At 41.7% G+C, this 21,111-nt stretch overlaps 2 protein-coding genes across 2 annotated transcripts; both read left to right on the top strand.

Annotated features, from left to right (window-relative positions):
- Positions 1 to 711: 711 nt before the first annotated feature.
- Positions 712 to 11,423, top strand: si:ch211-13f8.1. The gene is made up of 9 exons (XM_034703515.1): positions 712 to 2,070; positions 3,057 to 3,135; positions 3,926 to 4,078; positions 5,434 to 6,617; positions 8,096 to 8,249; positions 8,600 to 8,819; positions 9,430 to 9,542; positions 9,640 to 9,830; positions 10,169 to 11,423. The coding sequence occupies exons 1-9, from the start codon at positions 882 to 884 to the stop codon at positions 10,360 to 10,362; spliced, it is 3,477 nt and encodes a 1,158-aa protein (XP_034559406.1). The 5' UTR covers positions 712 to 881; the 3' UTR covers positions 10,363 to 11,423.
- A 1,397-nt stretch (positions 11,424 to 12,820) lies between these two features.
- On the top strand, positions 12,821 to 18,154 carry tal1 (T-cell acute lymphocytic leukemia 1). The gene is made up of 4 exons (XM_034703524.1): positions 12,821 to 12,929; positions 14,196 to 14,777; positions 15,136 to 15,224; positions 16,159 to 18,154. The coding sequence occupies exons 2-4, from the start codon at positions 14,233 to 14,235 to the stop codon at positions 16,680 to 16,682; spliced, it is 1,158 nt and encodes a 385-aa protein (XP_034559415.1). The 5' UTR covers positions 12,821 to 12,929; positions 14,196 to 14,232; the 3' UTR covers positions 16,683 to 18,154.
- The last annotated feature ends 2,957 nt before the right edge of the window (positions 18,155 to 21,111 follow it).

Here is a 21,111-nt window from a genome sequence, read left to right as displayed (position 1 = left end):
GGATTACCGGACCAATCATGATTGAGAGGCCGCTGGCTCGCCTGACACTGCCCGGACCGGGAGATGTGTAGAGAGGGAGGGAGTGGGGGGACAGCACGAGGATCCGCAGGTTAATTGAGCAAAATGTCATTTCCATTCTTATCCAGCGGAGAAAGTTGCTCCTCCTGCCTCTTGCGAGTATTGCTGGCCGACTTGCGGATGCGCGCTGCTCTATCTGCACGCTCGGCGCGGGTTTCAGAATGAATGGGACATTTTATCATTGGTAGTGCACCGGAATTTATGGGAACTTTCTCAAGATGGACCATGCTGCTTTTGTGTTCTAGAGAGCACCGTCTGCACAAAATATCCAGGTACACTTTATGTTGTTTGTGCAAATTAATGTGTCTTGAAGCTGCCTTTGTTCTTAAAATTGATGTGTATTCATTCAATTGACCTGACCAGACATAATGTGCATAAGATCCGTTGACACTTGAAATAAATAAATAATGCGCCACTTTCTTAAGACAGAAACATTAGTAAGTCATGTTTTTTTCGAGGCTTCATTTGAATAGGGAGCTGATTTGGTTTACTTAATTTTGTTGATTTCACCTATACAACAAATCTTTATGATATTATAAAGGTAGGGTAGAGTTTCAGTTGCAGGGAGCAGCTGCTAACTCTTATTCTAAAGGATTATCCTGTGGTGTGCAAAGTAATCTGTGGATAAGGCAACGTGACTGAACCCACATTACATATTTCCTCACCAGGCAAATCAGATAATAAAAAGCGAGCGTTAACAGAGATGTAAAACAGATGTAGGAGACATGGTTTTGACAGCATGCCTTCAAAAAAAATGTTTTTCTTGTAGGATCTGACTGGACTCTTCAGGGAAGGGCCAGCTGATGGAGGAAGAGAAGGCGGTTGATAAAACCCATGCACAAACCAGTTCTTCTTTACCCGTGGGGCTTCCCATTAATTGGGGACTCATCACTGGCCCCGTACCAGAGCCTGTTTTTCCGCCACCGTATTTCAGCACTCTTCTTCCTCCTCCTTCTGTTCCCCAGAGTTCAGCTGTGCATGCACTACAGACCAAGGTGAAGTCACTCACACAGAGAAGGACACGAGGGAGAGATAGGGAGAAGTTGGACACAGACGCCACAGAAAGCAGTCCGGCCGGGCAGATTTCATCTGAAGTCCTTTTAAGACCGAGGCCCAGAGGAAAGGGTCAGGTATCTCTACCTGCCCTTTCCTTGCGATCAGTCACTGCAAAGATCTTGAGCAGCAGTGATGAAGAGGAGGAGGTGGAGGTGCAAGTCAGGTTGGAGATCCACAGCCCTCCACCTGACGCAAAAGGAGAGGCTTTGATCCATGGGGGACAGGAAACTGAAGAAGAGAGGTCAGATAGAAATGAGAGCCAGGTCAGTTTTCAGGCGTATGGGCTTGGGGAGGGTACCAGTCTGGAAAGTCTTTTGTCTGACAATTCCAGCAGCAGTAAGGATGAGCCATCTCCTCCTCCTCCTCCTGCTCTCCTTCCTCTCTCTGCTCTCTCCTCCCTTCCTGCCACCACCTCTGCTTCCATAACATCATCTACTTCTTCCTCAACTTCAACCAGGCGCTGGGCACCCCCCAAAGGCTTCTGGAGGGTTGCGCGTCCTGAAACGTTGCTTCTTAACGGTGTTGGACCAAACGACATACCTTCCACTCTACCTCTGAAGGACTACACTAAAACAGAGGCATGCACAGAGCCTCAGAAAACATTTGAACCAGAAGATTCAGTAACCAAAAGTGATGGAATTGCAGTAGATGACTGCATTGTATCCACAGAGGTTAAACACTCGGACAGCGTGGAATGTTTTCTGGACAGGTGTGAGCAGAAGGAGACAGAGGCCTTGGGACTGTGCAGTTCAGACAGCTGGGAGAGCATGCCGTCACAAGTTAAGGTGCTCTCTGCTGATGAGAAACTGAAGATGAGGCAAAGGGCCTATGAGAGGTTGAGGGAGAGAAAACAAAACTGCATAGAGGAGAGAACGCAGAGTGAAGGAGAGAGTGCAGGAGATAATGAAGACACAATATACACAGATGATTGTACAGGTAGGTTTCTTGGAGGAAAATGAATTAATGTAGTGAAGCAATATTTTTTGTGGAATGTGTCTAACAAAGTGACCGTGACAAAACAAATGTATGAAACATGTATTTATTGATATACTTCAGATGGCAGTCAATACAAGTGAAATAAGGATCTTATCAAGTGCCTTAGTTTTAAGTTTTTGATTGCAACTTCCTTGTACTTTGTGGCCTAAAACTGTCAGCCTTTTTTCAAGCGGTTTTCATCATAAGTGGGCATTTAAACATAAAAAAGGTTTCATAATCTTTCCAGCTTCTGCAACCATTCAAAGTTACTTATGCAAGCCTCATGCTGCTGTATATGTAACCTGGCTGAATCCCAGTGTTGAACAGATGTCAGATGTGCAGATGTGCATGTGGTTGTTGCTATTATTAGCATTCAGAGTGGTGGGGGGAAGTGTCCCTCCTTTTCTATCTCTGTCTGTGGGCTGATGGATGTCTCTGTATGGTGACATATTATGTGTTATCCCATACCATGTATTGGTAATACTGCACTGTATATGTGTCCTGTGTGTTTGCCACAGTAATGCAGTCAGAGCAAGGCGTATAGATAAATCCAGGGTGATCAGATGATTTTTTTTCTCTCTTGTCCCTAGTAAATCTTCTTGTTCTGTGCCTCACTAGTTGCATAACATGTTTTCTCTGACATTCGTATCAGTCGGGGATAACCTATGACACTGTCACTGAACCTAATGGTATAACGCATTATGAAAATCCCACACCCAATCATTTAAATGCCCTCAAGAGCGCTCTTAGCCGTAATGTTTTCCCACCCACTCTCCCTTTGCACAAGTCACCAAATAACAACTGTAACCTTTGAGAGAATAGTACAGAATTCTATATTTATGTTCAATTTAAATAAGCAGAAAACAAGAATATTTTAGAGTACCTAAAAAGCTTGAGATGTGAATGACTATAAATACACTCTGTATCTGCTTTTTCTCTCTGCTTAGAACCAGATGCAGGTGCCCATGGGGGTTCTGACTGCTCCGACTCAGCCATTCTTGCTCAGGAACTTGAACCCTATTTGAGGTGAGTAATGCAATGCTTCTTTATGGGCCGTTCACAGATGGTGATATCCTGTGCACTATTTATACCTTCACCTCATAAATTCCTCCTACAACTCCACTTGTGGAAATTTAGAGCAGTGAGAGTGTCAGAGAGCCGGCCCCCTGCATAATCAAAACAAACATTGCAACAGCAGATTCCATCATGCTCAAGAAATGATACAGAAATGTCTTAGAATATATAAATGAAGACACAGAAATGCAGTTCTTGATACTGATGGCACTGCTATTTCAACAAGATAAGATACAAATCTGCAGAATAAAAACAGCTTAATATAAAGAGTCAAGACTGGCTGCTAATTACACTGTTTGTCAGTGTTGGGATAAGACACCGTCATGCGACTGTAATCTATTTCAACACAATATGTTCTCCTCCTTACACCCAGGAGAGAATGAATCACACTCAGTCCATTACAAGGATAATCCATGTGGCTGTTGTTGCATGCTATCTTTATCACTGGGCCAAGGGATAAAGACAGGCACAATGCAGAGTAGCTTAACTGCTGGACATAAGGACAGACGGATAGATGGATGGATGGATGACGTTCTCTCTGCTGCTCACCACGATAAACACCCCCCAGTCTATCTATCTGATATTACATAAGACAGCTTAGGAAGACACAGCTGGATTCACTCTATGTTAAGTCAATCTGTGGGGAACATGTTGTAGCTAGATATGTCACAACAAATAATAATCTTGCAATGCCTAAATGATTTATCTCTGCACTTTATTTCATGTTTCTCTTGATCCTTAGGTCACTTCTTTCAATCAGCGATGAGCTCCCGCTGAGTCCAAGACATGAGCAAGCCAAGCGTCTTCTGGAGCGAGCACGGCTAAAGGCTCGCTCCAATCATGTTAAAGGCGATCGTCCTGTCAGACGCTCTCATTCTGATCAGAGATCCACTGTGTAAGTTTGCTGAATCCACTGACAAAAGCTATGACTTTTATTTTTTAGCTTTTTCTTCACAAGTAAGATGATTGAGGCTGCAAATGCTCCACATTTGTCTCTATACGTCAAAGCAAGGGTCTTTGGTATAGTCACTTCCAATTTAATCTTATGCAAGTTGCAGCTGCAATTCACTATGTCTTTTAGTTTCTTGTATTTGATTATTCCTCCATTTTTTATATCCATGTTTGTGCTCGGCCCTCTTTGTAAAACTCATGTTGCATAACTACATATGGGATAAAGATTTAGATAAGCATTGTTAAAGGCCACCCAAACAACCTGAAATGCAGGCATCTCCAATGATGCCAGTCATTGCACTTCACATATACCTTTATCAGTAAGCCCCAAAAAATCCACCGTAGCTTGAGATAAATTACTTTTTGATAGTGACAAACAACAATTGTTTTAGTCTATATGTGCTGTTATATTAGTCAAAGCTCCAAAATGTATGCAATCGGTGTTCCACCAATACCATTTCAATCAGGAGAGACACAATTTGAAGATTACATTTTATCTATTACAACTGACTGAATAATGAAAGCTGACAGAAATCTTTGGCGTAAGGACTCTATGGTGATAAATTTGTGAGCGTAGGATGTGTGAATTTGGCAGCAGAAGAAATCCCCCTAGAGTCCAGACATTGGTGGTGGTGGTTGATGAATTCTAGGGATTGAACACCAGGTGGAGATGGGGAGGTGGAGGGGTGCGCACCATCAATGCGAGAAGGAACTAGCTGGAGAGAGAGACACATTTAAAAAGACAGTAGAAAGTTGATAGGCTGACGATGAGGGCGTGCCACTGAGCTATTGGATGACAGCCGCCGTTGATTATCCAATGACAGCTCCGGAGCACACAGCTGGAAGCGGGTGAGCTATTGAACGAGGGAGAGGAGAGGAGAGTTAAACAACTGCTGTGATTGCCTTTTTAGTCTTCCTGTCTGAACTTTTGCTAGAGCTACATTAGAACTCTCAAACTTAGATCATTGACAGAGCTGACAATATTGTGAATAAAATGAATTCCTCTTATAAATGCAAGAATGATCTATTAATCTTAAAATTAGAAACATATGCAATAGATCCTGCATTCACAAATGCAAAACAAAAGTGTTTCACCTGTAAAAGTTACACATGTATCACATTGCATTGATTTGTCATGTAACTTGTTCTTCAAAAGACCCAACATCTCTTATTTTGAAATCAACCACATCAGTAGTCATGTTTAAGATAGACTTTTCTTTTCCTTTTCATCTGTTTCTGTAAGATGGCCGACATTTAACACCACATTTTTAAATATGCACTTTGATATTTTTCCTGCAGAAAGAAGCAACCAGATGAAATTCCGAATCCAACGGCAGTGCAGGAACTTGTTCAAACCAAAGAAGATCTCATACCTCAAACTGCATCTGTTCCCCTTCTTGTCCCTGACCAAAGAGACCCTCCCCCTGGTGACAACGGTGGTCGATCTAGGCGGTATGGTTGTTCACCTACACGGGTACGCTTCGAGGATGAATCAGAGAAAGACGCAGAGTCCCGTTACTTGGATAGAGTGAGACAGCGTGGCAGACCTGGGGCGCCCAAGTCCAAGAGCAAAGAAAGTAATACCGATTCAAGCAGTAGTGGTTCAGAGAGGAGCAGAGGCCACAGGAGTGTCTCCATGCCTCCTGCACAGAATCTAGAAGAAGTGGGCGTCAATGCTGAAACTAAAACAATAATTAAAGAGATAATAGTGCTGGTGAAGAAATGTGAGCAATGTGGCTCTATAGTTAGGGAACCTCAACCAGTCTCATCACCACCTGATCCTCAGAAGCCTAAGCTGCAGCTTACAGGCAACCCAGAGGACCCACGGGGAGGAAAAGTTGCTCCTCAATGGGTGCCTCCAAGCAAGCCAGAGGCAAGTACTCGGCCCAAAGCTCCTTTAACCGTGACTTTTGCTGGAGCTTTTGTGCTGGGTGAAAGTAAAGAGAATGGCACAGGGTGGAAATCCTCAGGGTTTGGGAAATTGAGGAGAAGGAGCAGGAAAGGGGAGAGTCGGATAGAGTCGGGCAATGGCCCTTATGGTCCGTCATGGGCACAGCGGCGTAACTCAAATCCCAGGAGCAGGGTCAACTTCGGCAGAGCAGTGTCCTTTGCTCCAGGTAGCCCCATGGCTCTGGAGCCCCGTTTGCCGGAGGCATCTGGTGGACTACGAGAACCCCCAGCCCCGTTGCTGCCTATAAAGTCTGCCCTGAAGTCAAGTTCGAGAAGTCGCTCTGTTGCGGGGCAGTCAACAGTTCAGTTCCAAATGACCTCAGATCAGGTAGAAGAGGGAGGGTCCCAGCATTCAGCCCTCCTGGACTCTCCAGAGGCAAGAAGAGAGTCTCCAGTGTCTTTACCCCAAGGGACCCCCGCAACCAGCAGTCCAGTGCCCTGTATCAGGCCTTCAACCCTCAGGTACTCACCAGCCCGCATCACTACTGATTTGCCATCTGCTGAACTCTGGGAGGCCACTCCAGATGGAACAGGTGAGTGGCCCTTGGGAGGAATGCATCGTCTGTTAGTAGCATTTTTTTATAACGTACATTAAACCAAAGGGGCTGTGTGACTCAGTATATGTTACATGTTACCTTAAAGAGACTTTGCGCCACAAGCCCCAAAGAGGCACTCCCCCTGTGACAGAGTTGGTTTTGCTAGATGGAATTTTTGACCACTTGCATTGGAAAGCTTCAAAGATGTCTCAAAGAAAGAAGCAGAGTAGGTCCAAGTCAGTTTAATGTCCAACTGTGACTTTATGTATTCATATTAACTGTCCGCCCTATCTAAAAGAGTTCCTGGTTCAATATTCATATTCATATTCCCTCAGACATACGCAACATCCCTTCTTCATTTTCCCCAGAATCCATAAAGAAATTGGTCACAGGTCATTCAAATACAAAGCCCCATCCGATTGGAATAATCTACCCCCTTTTCTTAAATCCATCACCTCCATTCACTGCTTTAAATCAAATTTGTTTTATCATTTAAAAACAAGCTGTTCCTGTTTTTGAGGCATGTAAATGTGCTTTTTAGATGCCTTTTTCTTTTGTTGATGCTGTCTATTTTCAAGGTTTAGTTTAATGATGGGGTACTGGGTGGGTCCAGGAGTGAGTAAGGGTGAGGGAGAGCTGTCTGAGGTTGCGTGTTTGTGTTTGTTGTGATTTAGTGTTTTGGGTGTATTAATTTGCTTTGTGTTTTGTTGGGACCCCTTTGAAAATGAGATGCTGCGTCTCAAGAGGCATCCCTATAATAAATAAATTACAAAAATTACTTTATTTTTGAATGCAGCAGGTAGCAAGCATATAATTGTCGTTCCATTGAGTGTAGCCACTTCATGCTGTTTTTGGCTTGCCTGTGCATTACTTTCCATCCAAAACATGTTGTATTGATATCAACCCAGAAACAGTCCTTATTCAGGACAACAACAGACAATCTCCTGCTGTCTGCTGCATGTATGAGAGAAAAGGCCAGACAATGTCTGAAATTAGATTATCAGGACATAGTCCACAATTATCAAGGGGAAGTCAAGTCAAGTCATGTGTATTTTTTACAGTACATTTAAATACAATCAATGTTGTCCAAAGTGCTTCACAAGGGAAAAAAAGCAAAAAAAAGCAAAAAAATAAAAATAAACAACACAGCATATTCATATTATAATAGTAAGATATAGTCAAATCTATTGGGATAATAACAATCTCATTCCAAAAGGAAGGCTGATGAGAAGAGATGGGTCCTTAACAATGATTTAAAACATTCAATAGTGGAGGCAGAACTTACATGATAATTGTGGACGTGACTAACATCAATTTATGAGTTACTATCCAGTATGTTGTGATTTACCAGTGTCAACATACTTTTTGTACATAATATTGTCAAAATGTATGTTCAGATTAGTTCAAATGAGTTTCAATGAGTTTAATTCAAGTATAGAATAGAAGAATGAATCAACATAATCCTTGTCTAACAGCAACCCTTGGTGGAGACCCTACTCCTGGCCCAGAGTGTCGTCCTCCTCTACGTGGTCTTGCTCTGGCTCGGGCTGAGGACCTCAGAGCAGAGCTGCTGAGAGCAGAACACCTGAAGGCTGAGGCCATTTGGGAGGACAACTGTGAAGGGTCCAGGTAAGACAAGACACCAACAAATCCTCTTGTCTGTACCGTAGCTGTCACCAAAACAACTTGAGCGTGATAGACTAAGCATCTGCGAGATTAAATCCTTTACCCACAATCCACAGGATGTTATTGCCATATTCTGAGAACAGGCCAATCCTGCCCTCTTCTGGTAATGAAAAGCTGTACTCTTCCAGGCTATTTATGGCATTGTGATTAGAAAAGTAATTATTTTAATAGTATATCCTGATAAAATGATTGTTTAGATGATAGATTAATCTAGGTTGTAAGTCTGTTTTTAATAAAACACTTGGAGTCTAGTTACCACCTCATAACACAACAATTATGAATCTATTTTCCAGAAAGATGGATGGGAGGCCAAAGCTCTTCCTGCGTCGCTTCTTTTCCTCCATTGGTCTGAACAGTGTTGGCAGACTGGTGAAAGGAGGCCGCTCCAGCAGCATGGAACAGCTCAGTCTACCCGCCGCCCCCCGGGCAAGCTCTGCATCCCCGAGCCCCACCCGCAGACCACCACCTCCCAGCCGCATACAGAGGACTCCCTCACTGCAAACCCTGCACCCAGTGAGAAACCTTTTTTATGCCACGTTATGTTCAAGGACTACTGTGCTGCCCCGCCATTTTCTCCTGTTTACTTCCATGTAAACATCAGCAACAAACATCAAATAGATGCGATTTTACCTTTAAAAAGTAGGCTGTAGGGAGAAAAAAAAACGTATTTACATGTCTTTTAACTTCCAGCTCTGCTTTGAAGTCCTTTTTATTTGCTTATTTGCCACAGTGGACCAACTGGCGCTTTGAAGTATTACAAACCTTTCTGCCTGACTCTGGGAGCACAAAAATGCATCCCAGGCTGTTTCCTTCCACCCTTCATCCTTGTTGTCCTCTTGGCAGCCATAAAAGTATACTAAACAAATGTAAACAACTTACTGTTCCAGCCAATCAGTACCTCTGTTAGCATAATAAGTGTGTGTGTGTGTGTGTGTGTGTGTGTGTGTGTGTGTGCGTGTGTGTGTGTGTGTGTGTGCGCGCACATCTGCGGGTGTGTGTATCTCACAGCTGTTAGTTTCAGAGGGAAGTTAGAGCAAAACGGTTTGTGTTACATAAGTTAATCAGGTCAATTTTCCAATATAGACAAAGAAAATTGGTTACAGTGCCATTTATTTGCCACTAGGTGCTGCCACTGGCCCAACTGCGAAAAGCCTCATCAGTGCAGAGTTTGGAAAGAAGAACAGAGCGTTCAACAATACTGGGAGAAGTGCAGATACCATATGGCCTGGCTCCCAGGTGAAAGAATTAAAAACAAAGAAGAAAATACACCAAAAGGTACCAATAATAGACACTGCATTGTTTAATTTTTTAAAATGTATTTCTTTAATTACAGCCCCGACAGCCCTCAGATCGAGCTCCACAGGGCCCTGAGTGTTGAAGATCTTCTAGCCTCCAGAATAGTGCGTCCAGTGGGCCGGGTCACTCAGGCTTTCCCCGATGGGACCCTCCTCCTGGAGCTTGTCAGACCCCCTAATGGCCCCTTTGGTTTTGTCATCTCAAGAGGCAAAGGTCGACCAGACACAGGTATGACTGAAATTTATATTCTGTTTGTACTGGTATTTAATCCAAAGCTTAGCTTTGCAAAATTTTGCATTGTTGATTAGCTAACTGTCATTAGATTATTTTCTTTTCCCCTCTATTCTCTTTTGACCTTCTTCAATTAAATGTAATCTTATTGAGAACAGAATATAGATAAATTAATAGATGTCATCATGCAGACATAAAAGATGGTCAAAACGACAATAAGAAATGCAATTATCAGAAATACAGGTCCTATTCTTCTGCCCAACCCTATTCTCACACTAAACCATTCCATTCATCAAAATGATAAATATTTTTTCTTCCTATCATTCTCTTCCTAGGTGTGTATGTAGAGAAAGTGGGTGACGGCAGTGGTGAAGGTCCCTACATAGGTCTCCTTGGCATTGGGGATGAGATTCTACAGGTGAATGGTGAGGTGGTGGCCGGCCTCAGTCTGGACCATGTGACGCGGCTCATGACCCGCGAAAGCACCGCTTCTCTTCGGATCATGCCGGCCAGACGTGTCCAGCGCTGACGTGGCTCAATGCCACTTTCTCTGTAGCCGTGGATAATAATACATTTCTGCAAGCACTGCCGATGGACCAAAACCTGTGTTAGATGTCCAATTGTCAGTGTGTATTTCACTGCTGTTACACATATCAAAAATGCAAACATAGGATTTCAGGGTTCAAGGTTTAGTTCCTATAAGTGCATAATGGTCAATAGTTTGACGCCACAGGGAACTTTCAGTATGCAAAAACAGATTAGGTAGTTGGTCGCATCTGTTAGTTACGAGTTGGATTTCAGAACATTTAATGTGATTCTTATACCAGAAGTAGTCATTCTAATCCAGCTTGACTTGTTACTATGCATACATTTCCTTTATGTGGTCACATTCTGATGAATAGCCTAATTATAGTTTCATTAACAATGCAGCTGTATTTTAACTTTATGAAGTCTATATACAAACTATCTTTTTAAAAAGAGATGCAGCATTTCTTTTGACTTTAGAATTTCTGACAATCATATTATACCTTTTGTAATGGTAGTTTTTATTTATTTAGCTTACTACAGCACATAGAGTGTATCACCCTAAATGCTTGATGAGTGGATCTATATTAACTCAGATTATTTATGTTGTTTTTAAGATATGTCCCCTTAAACAGTTGATTATTCCAGATGATTGACATGTGCAAGGATATGCTGCAGATATCATTGGCCCATGGGACCCTCAATCCAAAGAGATGGGTACAAGCACAAAGAGCGTTGATTAAAAAAATTATAAAATAAAAAGGTTCCCTCCACTGGACTGCATTTGCATAACAAATTTTTTAAGAAAAAACAGGGACCACTCTTTTATCCAATAAATGATATCATTTGATTTTGGGTCTCTTTGAGATTTCCTGTGTCCCTCATTTGTCGATGGATGTAGGAAAGCCCTTTGAATGTCCTCAAAAGGTTTGAGGCCCTATACCTCTGTGTTAATGGATGCTTTATAAGTGATACCAGTTTGCTCCAAATTAATATTAATATATATATTGTCAAACTTTTGTCGTTGAATGTAACACATTATTAAATTTTCCATATTAATGCCACAAAGAGCTTGCAAGTGTTTCACATTTTTTATGCTACATTTATCCATCTGTTTGTTCCCAGCATTTCTTTAAGAATTCCAAATCCCAATTATTATCAATTAAGCTTTTTGATTTGAGAACTTTAGACCTTTAATTTGAGATCCACGGTACAGCTATAGAGCTCCCCACCATGAAAACAAATCCTGGCAAATTTTGTTGGACCATACATGTTTGAAAAAAGGGAATTAAAGAGATTATTTGAGGCTTCACTGCTGTTAAAATTAAGAACAGGATGAAGGATGTTAGTCGTATAACTGCTGTCTCAACATGTCTGTTTAAATGTCGTGACTGCTGAGTGTATAGGCTCGTGACTCTTGTGCTTTGTTTTCGGTTTTGTTTTTTCAACAAATATTAGGGTTAAAAACATGGGACATCTATCTATCTATCTATCTATCTATCTATCTATCTATCTATCTATCTATCTATCTATCTATCTATCTATCTATCTATCTATCTATCTAATTTAATTCAAAATCCTAATTATAATGACTCTTAATTAAAAGAAGCTGTGTAAAAATCCGTTATTAGGATGTACCTGTTACAATTCAAACGGCCCTGCACGCGACCTGATAGCGCGGCTCTTTTATCTGATGCGGCCAGAAGCTCACGCGCTTTTATCTCCCGCAGCCATGACTCCTCCTCGCAGACCAAGGGGAACCGTCGTCCATACAAGGCCCCCCAAAAACCGTGACAGTGTGTGTCGCACAATTGTTCATTCATGTATTTATCCTTATATTTAATCAATCAATCGATAAAGAATTGAGCCTCTTTCTATTAAGGCATCGTTATCATAATTACACCCTCATCATTTCAGCTGCGTATTGTAGGCTATATCTGTAGCACGTGCAGCCTCAGGGCGTAGAAATGGAAAATGGATACTCTTTTTTTGGGGAAAAAAAAGAAAAATAAAACACTGTCGACCCTCTGCTATCGTCACTTATCTTTTTACAGGATAAATAGGCTTTGCGAAAAAGCCTTTTGTTTAAATTATAAATAGGTCAAAAGCTTAACCTGAGCTTTTGTTTCTTTAATCAAAAAATTAAAACACCTCAACTAAAGCTCAGGCTACAGTATCCTCCACCGTGCGTTGTCACAGGCAGTTACGCTGTGCCTGTTTGCTTTTTTTTTTTAATGCTTTGCCCTCCACAAGCCTATATAGCCCACGACAGCCAAATAATAATGAATCATTTCATAAATAATGGGTTTAGGGGCTTATCGGGAATGACGAGGCCGCTGCCGTGCGCTTATCTCTCTCGGCCACATTGCGGCCTGTGTTCCGCTCCCCATACTGAGGGAGCGCGCTGGATGCGACGAGGAATAACTCAACTACACACACACATACACACGCGCGCACACACACACTACTCCACAACTGGCAGAGGAAAAAAAAAGAAAAACCTCAGACATGGATGACCCACTCACAAAATGGCTCCACTTACACAGTAACATCAACAACACGGCTGGAACGGTAAGTCCCCCCCAAAATTACATCTCTTTATTTAAACTGCCATTTTTGTTGTTTCTAGAGTCTCTAATTGGATTGCTCTCGTCTGGATTTTATTGGTGTTTCGAGCGAAATATTTAGCCTACATTTTTTCCGCTATTGTCCGCTCGGATGGCTGAGGCTGTACGGGATGTCATAACGGATGCGAGGCCTATTAGAGAGAAATCCCAGAATAAAAAGTGCGCTCTTTCATTAGCTGTCCGTTATTCGTTTGTAATAATGTCATGAAGGCGTTTATTGAATTTATCAAACACAAAAGCGGTCGTTATTGCTCGCACAATGACAACCCTTTGATGTTCGGTTCTATAACAACAACAACAGCTCTATGGCCTACATCTCGATAAAACAAAAATTACACAACACTCTCTGATATCCGTGGATATGGAAATATCAGGTCCAAGTGTTTTTTTCTTCTTCGACGTGGTTATTTCTAGAATTTTGCTGAAGGCAGGGTTTATTTCGACGTGGAATGAAAGCTCCCGTCGTGGTTCTGGCATCCACAATCTGTCAATAACACGATCATTTCAGCTCTAAATAAATAGTAGCCGAAATGTGCTTTCAATATGTCACGAAGTCAGCTCAATAGTAGGTTTGCATTTAGATAGCTTAACGGTAAATGGAGCTGAAGGCCAAGCAAGCTTTAGATAAGGAATTCTTAGAAAGGTGAGAAAAAAACAGTCACGGAGACAGGAGATAAAGCTCTTTGTAAATGACAAGTTACCATTTGAAAATATAACAAGGAGCATATTTCAAGACTTATAAAAGCCTTCATTCTGTAAATCCAATTATTAATATAAATTAATCAATTAGCTCGGGTATATTGTTTTACATGAAGACAAACTGCCAACCTGTTTAAAAGCTTACTTGAAACTGCGGAAGAACAGTTTATTATCTAGTTGTCATATGGTGTTATTATAGCAAAGGGCCGTCTGTTTTAAAGCGTTTCAGTTATTTAAAATTTTTAGAAAATAATGTAATTTGTAACCCATCAGGCAAGCAATTAATTCGTTTGATTCTATTTGTTTAACATTTTTTGGATTGTAAAAAAAATAAATGTTACGTCTGCAATTGATATGTTATAATGCTTGTAATGATTTATATATAATCATAAATTAATGATGATAATAACAACACATTTCCCTATAATCTATAGGCTAAATATGTATCCTGTTCGTTTAAGCCTTCACAATTTTGTCATACAATCACTTAATCTAGTACAATCTTATTTAGGACGTAGAGGACTCGAGCGTGTGGTGACGGTGTAAAAATGATGGAAAAAAGGCAGCCAGAGCTCCGACCCGCCAGTCCTGATGCAGAGTCCGGTCCTGGAAAGCGCGAGGACTCCATCATCATCTCCAGACTGAACGGATGCAAGGAGCACGAGGAGCCGAGGAGGAGGCGGGAGGAGGAGGAGGAGGATGGGGAGGAGAAGGAGAAAGAGAGACAGAGGGGAGGGCGCTTGAAGGGGGCTGAGGAGACGGATGACGTTCCTCTGCAGAACTCGAGCAACGGGACCAGCATCAGCATCATCATCAACGGCGTTGCCAAGGAAACTGCCTCTCACAACGCCCTTGACCTGAAAAGGGAAGTGCCGGTGATCGAGCTCTCCAGGAGGGACGCTATAAAAGCGCTCGAGCAGAGGACTGAGAGCCATTTGGTGCCGATCACGGAACTTCGCAGACCTCCACCACTGCCGCTGCCTCCACCGCAACGAGACGACGCTCGAATGGTCCAACTGAGCCCAAACGCGTTTCCTGTCCCGGCCCGGGCCATGCTCTACAACCTGGCGCAGCCTCTTGCCGCCATCAACAGGTAAAGGTCCAGACAGAAGGGGAATCGAATGGCTTCATGAATGTATGTTTTATATGCCCAGTTTGAGTATTTAGCATATAAAGTTTGAAGGCTGAGAGATGTGGCCCTGCAGGGTTTGGATACTGTTGCTTGGAAATCATTTTAGTGTACATTCAGTTTACATTTCGGACATGTTTGTGCTTTTATAACAAAAAGAAATAGCCCAGGAATGTGCATGTGTGTGTTTCTTCCTACAGATGTGTGAGTGTGTCCCCAGTGCAAGAAGATTTAATGGTTTTACACAATGAAGACATATATGCTGAAATTCTTGTTCTTTCATATTCCTGTGCTCCTTTTTGTTTGTTTTCTGTTGCCATAGTCTCGGAGTGGATTCGGAGCAGTACAGCATGTACCCCAGCAACAGGGTAAAGCGCCGACCGGCGCCTTATGAGGTTGAACTCGACGAGGGTAGGCGCATTTTAGATCTTTATAAGTATGGTAAGACGCACTTCTGCTGTGTCCTCCGTCTGCCAATATATATAGTCTCTTAAACGTCCACTCTTCATCCCCATTGTCATCCATCTACTGACAGGGATCTACACTGTACTGAATCCGAGGGTGGCAAAAGATGCTTTGCAGAAAGGAACATTCAGTTTATCACCCAAATTAATACAAACATCCCAATTGGCATAACTGAGTGCTTCTAATCCAAGTCTACCTGTACCAAATGTAGGAGGATTTGGAGTTTATTTCATTTGAAACATTCTTTCCATCACTGCCCACTCACTGCCACATTCAGGGGTGGAGGATGGGGGTGCTGCTGCTGCCTCCATGCCAAGGTTTTACTGCAGAGTGGGCTGAAGGATTAAGATAGACTGGGTGTGTTCCAAGGGCGACAATAGCCTGGAAGACACCATTGTTGGGGGTGGGAGTACCTGCAGCAGGGCTTTTTTTCATATCTAAATAAATAAAAAGTGTATAAAATATGGAATACAGAGCACAGTTTCCCCCTAACACCATTACTTGGGGGTTGGTATGGTTCACAAAACCATGCTGCTACACTGAATTGTCTCACAGCATATTTTGGTAGTTTTTACAAACCTCTTTAGCTTCTGCTCTATCATGTTAATTTCAATGTATAACGGAGGACAGATTTTCAACTTTATTCTTTGGGGTTTGAAACTTTTAGTTTATACTTTATGCATTTTTCCCCAACAAACCTTGGTGCATCCTTTCTCCTGCTGCTGCTTCTTCCATTGTAATTGTTGCATGTGTTGCTCTGCAGTTTTTATACCGCATTATATGTTTCAGCTTTGCATTTCATGTTCTTTTTTGTTACTATCTCTACTCAATGGTGACTCTCCTTTCACTGCCTCTCTTTTCTCCTTTGTTTCTGTGCTAGCTGGCCAGCCAAAGATCGTCCGCCGTATCTTCACAAACAGTCGTGAACGTTGGCGGCAGCAAAACGTAAACGGGGCCTTTGCAGAGCTCCGTAAACTCATCCCCACACACCCCCCGGACAAGAAGCTGAGCAAGAATGAGATCCTGCGGCTCGCTATGAAGTACATCAGTTTCCTCTCCAACCTGCTGGAGGATCAGGACGGAGGGAGGAACGTTGGCAGCACAACTGACGGGGAAACAGGGCTGCTGGTTGGGGCTCACGAGAGTGGCCCTCAGGGGGGACCACATCAGGACACGGTGGTTGGTTTGGTGAGGGACGATCTTCTGGAGACAATGTCACCAAGCTCGAGCTGTGGAAGCCTGCCTGATGGCGATGCCGAAGGCAGTCCAGAAAGCTTTATGGAGGACCAGGACTCGCCTCCAGCTCCAAGGACTCTAACAGCCTCACGTGGGCCCCCGCTGCACCTAGCTGCTCGAGATCTGAGGCGCAACGGGCGCCCAATAGATGGCTCCAGTCGCCGATGATACAAACGCCAAAAGACGAGAAAGCCTGAGACTGGAAGAGGGCAATGAGAGGGACTAAAAAAAGAGGGGGATACGCTCAGGAACTGTTAGCTTCGAGATGTCAGTGTAAGAAAATCAAGCTCTTTATAGAGAGAGCGAGGTTTCAGAATGGATCATAAGTACTTCTCCAAACAACACCTGAGGCAACACTGATAAATAGCTTCAGTATTCTGTTGAATTTGATATGACAAAAGACTTGTAAATTCTGCATGTCTCTCGTCTTTGACTGACCTGCGGATCATATTTTATGTGTTTTTAAAATCCAAAAAACTGGATATTCAAAAGATCGTGACACACATACACACACACGCACACACACAAAAGATGCACCTGAACCATCAAGTTGAAACCAAACAAAAAATCAATCAAGAGAAACTTGATAAAGATAATATCAATTTTAATTTTAATGATACATTTTTTGAGTGTGGTGCAGCCAGAATAAATCCAATTTGTTCCAGAATGCTTCAAGTAAATAAAATTCTATGAAAAATCCTGGAGACTTATCCCCAGTTAATTCAGTGTGTTAGAATACTGACATAAAAAGTTCGCCTCATCTGGAGGTGGTAAACAAACTATCTGGACTCTATTGTACCCATGCAGTTGCGTATGTATTGTAGATAGCACCATATTTCCACTGCACAATGTAACAACAGTGACTGGAGTTCGAGTCATGTGGTTTAAGATGTACCGTTGTGTGTTTGTCAAAGCTAAATGGTCTTTGAGGAGACATTGAAATGAGGACAGAGGAAGAGAACTGAATCAAGTACATCAAATGTGGTACCATAAGTCTGTCACACTTTGGTGATGAGAAATGACACCAAATATGGCGACAGACAGATAAACTGTTTCACTGCCTGGGTTGAAAACATTGGTTTGAAATAGCTGTGGAGGTACAAGACATGCAGTGTTTCTTAAAGTGTACAAACATATGAGTCATATGGTATCAAGACATGACTCATGCAGTCCTTTTGATATGAATGTTTCAGTGTTTTTTTAACTGTAATGCAGTTGTAGATTAGTAAGGTACACAATAAATCCCTTCATTGCCGCATTTCATACACACACACACACACACACACACAAAAAAAAAAAACCACACACACACACACACACACACACACACACACAAACACACACATACACGCACACACACGCGCACATCACACAGTGTTAATATCATAACAACACCAGCAGTTTTTCACAAATGCAGTTAAGTATTGCTCACTGTTTGTTGGTTGTTCTGCTTTTTCAGCAGGACCTAGTAGCCTATATTGGTACCTTTGGTAACTATGGTATTTTATGACTTGCAGTAAAGGGACAGTGTACGTTTGGTAATGACATATTTGTTGTATGATAGCTGTATCTATAAATATATCCAATGTTAAAGCGATGAATTTTATACAAAACCCCTAAATAAAACAAACAGAGGACAAGACTAGTACTTTATTTTACTTACGCATACTGTCCATATGTTTCTATAATCAAACATGTTTACTTTTTCACCACATTTATCCATGCATTACTATAATTTGTATACCATTTAAAGGCTTTATCCACAGATTTTGGGGTGAAGCTCATACCATTCAACTTTTTTCTCATTTCATCTGTACACAGAGCGAGTAGTAACAACCACACACCTCGTCTTGAAATTCCCCCAATGAATGCTGGAATCCTCACTTCCTCCCAACAAGTGACAACTTCCTGTAGAGGTTAACGTGTCTCGGTGACCTGCAGGATATCCTGCCATTGTGAAAGTGGTTTGGACAGCCTCCTCTGCACTCGTTTGCACACTGTTGTGTCTGTACACAGCCGAACAGCCTGCGAGTTATGCACTTATGCAATCGAAAAGTGATGCTCATCAGCCTGTGGTTATTTAAAAGAAATTTGGTGTTAAATGCTCCCTCTTTTCTTTTCATTCCTGCTTGCCTATTTTCCATAACTTCAGCTCCACTTCTGCAGCAGCATCAGCTTGTAGACATTTCTAAAATCTTTCTTTAAAACTATAACTGCTTTCAGAGAGCATCAGAGACATCCAGGTGTTTGGAGACCCCTCCTGTTTGCAGACTGACTGAGGGGCTCTCAGGGTTAATGCCTGCCAAACATTTACCTGCCTCAGTGTTCCCAACTCTCCAAAAACACACAAAAGGGAGGGATACAGGCAGTGTGGGTGTGTGTGTGTGAGAGGGATTGAAAGCGAGGGAAGGAGAGGAGGCTTGTTGTAGTGTACATGTTTGTGTGTTTGTGAGAGGTGGCTTTAGTGAGTGTGTGTGCTTGTTCTGCATGGATCTGTCTGTCTGTGTGTGTGTGTGTGTGTGTGTGTGTGTGTGTGTGTGTGTGTGTGTGTGTGTGTGTGTGTGTGTGTGTGTGTGTGTGTGTGTGTGAGGGAGCTGGCATGTGTGCGTGTTTATCAGCTCTGTGCAGATGGGTGGCAGAGTGGCTCTTGCAGCCAAATGATTCAGTATGCTAATGAGTTGTTATCTGTGCTGCTGCAGGAACAATATACTGTCTTTCTCACAGTGGGAATCCAGCCTGTTGGGAACAGATTACACTGCACACACCGCCAAGGTAGTTATTTATATTTTCACACTGAGCAGGGGAAAATACATAAATGCACACACACACGCATCCACAGATAGGTCTATAAACAAACAAACAAAATAAAATTTTAACACACACATACACACACCACAACATTGGCACGGACAGTACTTTAAATAAGGTGGAAATTTGTGGTAAATTGATGTTTTTCACCAGTACATAGGGTGTCATTCTGGACTTTCATCTTTAATAAGTTTCAGTGTTTAAAATATAGCCTTTATCAAAGTTAACTTTTTATTTACATTTTTTCCACTTAATAAAGTCCTTCCATTAGATATACATTGTAGGTTAACAAAACAAGACTCTGCTGAGAAATGAAACCCTTTGAGCCTTGTTTTAAACATACAAAATGGTCAAAAAAGTGATTGTTATAATCAGAATCTAGGCTTATTAATTCAAAAATTTACATTTAAAATAAAATCATAAGATTTTATATACAGTGACATCTAATTTATATTTTTACAACTGTATAAGCCACAGAATGTCAGATGCTGGACCTTGATGAGACAAAATTATGCCCTGCCTTTGATGACCTCGTCTTCACAAAGAATACAAATGTAAAGAAAATATAGTCTGTCTTTCTTAATGTTTGTTGGACATGAATTAAATATAATTCCCAGATGTTGTTTATGTATAAAATGTCATCCTTCATTTTACTTCCTTGTCCCTTATATTCCACCAAAAACAACCCTGGTCCAGCATTCGCTCTAAATTGTAAACACGGCTGGAAAACAGAAGATACAAGTCGCCTGCTGATTTACAAAAATGAGCAAGACATGACAGAGATCTAGAGAGTTTTATGTTGTAATATAGGGATAATTATGCCAGAGGAAGGGTAACTGGAAACACTTCAACTACCAATGTAAATTTAGTCACACTATTTTCTATTTCATTCATCTTATTTTTTATGTTGTCAGTCTTCTTCTGCATTGGATGGATTGCTACTCTGTGAAGGAAAACGAGTTATTACCATTTTAATCTGAAAGGGGTTTTGACAGTTTGGAGTCTAATGAGATATAGCATTTGTAAAAGTCAAAGCTATTTTTTTCTGTACAGTGAGGGTACAGCAGAGTATAATTTATGGTGCATCCATCTCTCTGCTGCAGAAGGTTATCCTCCCTGCACGCTGCTAAGGCAGCTAATCTGTTGTTATGGCCGTGTAATGTCAATGAGATATTATTTTTTACTCATATCAGCCTCTGGGTGATGTATTTTCTTTAAAACAATATCAGGTTTCTGTGTTCCTGTGGTTCTAAATCACCTTCAACACTGTCTTTGGTAAGAACTGATAATTAAGGGTGAAACAAGGTACTAATTATATATTTTTTACATGTCAGTGTTGTCTTGACTACAGGCCTAAATCATCACAATATTCACATATTGAGCCAAATCAGTTCTATAAGCAGAAATCAAGATCTAGTGGAGATGAAATTCTTCACATTACCCATTGTAAGAAAACAAACCTGCATTGAACGCTGATGTTGTTCTTTCTTACTGTCTGTAATGTTTTTCTGTGCTTATTTCAGCATACTTTGAATTACGTCATCCACTGTATTATTTGTTAATTGAGACTTCAACCTCTTATCCTCTGCAACATTTTCATTATTTTCTCTGTACTGATGTCTGCATTGAACAATACTCTCCTCTCCACAAAACTCAGACACCTTACACCCTCTAGTGGGAAACAAATGCAATCATGGCTTATTTGACTCAATTGTTTTTGAATCATAAAACTGGCCTCACTGGCACAGTGCTTATCTGTCCTAATTGTAATTGTAATGTCTAATGGCTT

This window comes from Notolabrus celidotus, chromosome 15 (genome assembly GCF_009762535.1).
Source record: "Notolabrus celidotus isolate fNotCel1 chromosome 15, fNotCel1.pri, whole genome shotgun sequence".
In the NCBI taxonomy this organism is placed as follows: Eukaryota; Metazoa; Chordata; class Actinopteri; order Labriformes; family Labridae; genus Notolabrus; species Notolabrus celidotus.
This window is presented reverse-complemented; position numbering and strand designations above follow the sequence as displayed.

Bases quoted from the DNA above. Each gene is read 5' to 3' on its own strand.
- tal1 (XM_034703524.1), top strand. From the start codon at position 14,233: ATGATGGAAAAAAGGCAGCCAGAGCTCCGACCCGCCAGTCCTGATGCA. The intron at 14,778-15,135 runs GTAAAGGTCCAG...CTGTTGCCATAG, and splicing joins CCTCTTGCCGCCATCAACAG to TCTCGGAGTGGATTCGGAGC. The intron at 15,225-16,158 runs GTAGGCGCATTT...TTTCTGTGCTAG, and splicing joins TGAGGTTGAACTCGACGAGG to CTGGCCAGCCAAAGATCGTC.
- si:ch211-13f8.1 (XM_034703515.1), top strand. From the start codon at position 882: ATGGAGGAAGAGAAGGCGGTTGATAAAACCCATGCACAAACCAGTTCT. The intron at 2,071-3,056 runs GTAGGTTTCTTG...CTCTCTGCTTAG, and splicing joins ATACACAGATGATTGTACAG to AACCAGATGCAGGTGCCCAT. The intron at 8,820-9,429 runs GTGAGAAACCTT...ATTTGCCACTAG, and splicing joins CACTGCAAACCCTGCACCCA to GTGCTGCCACTGGCCCAACT.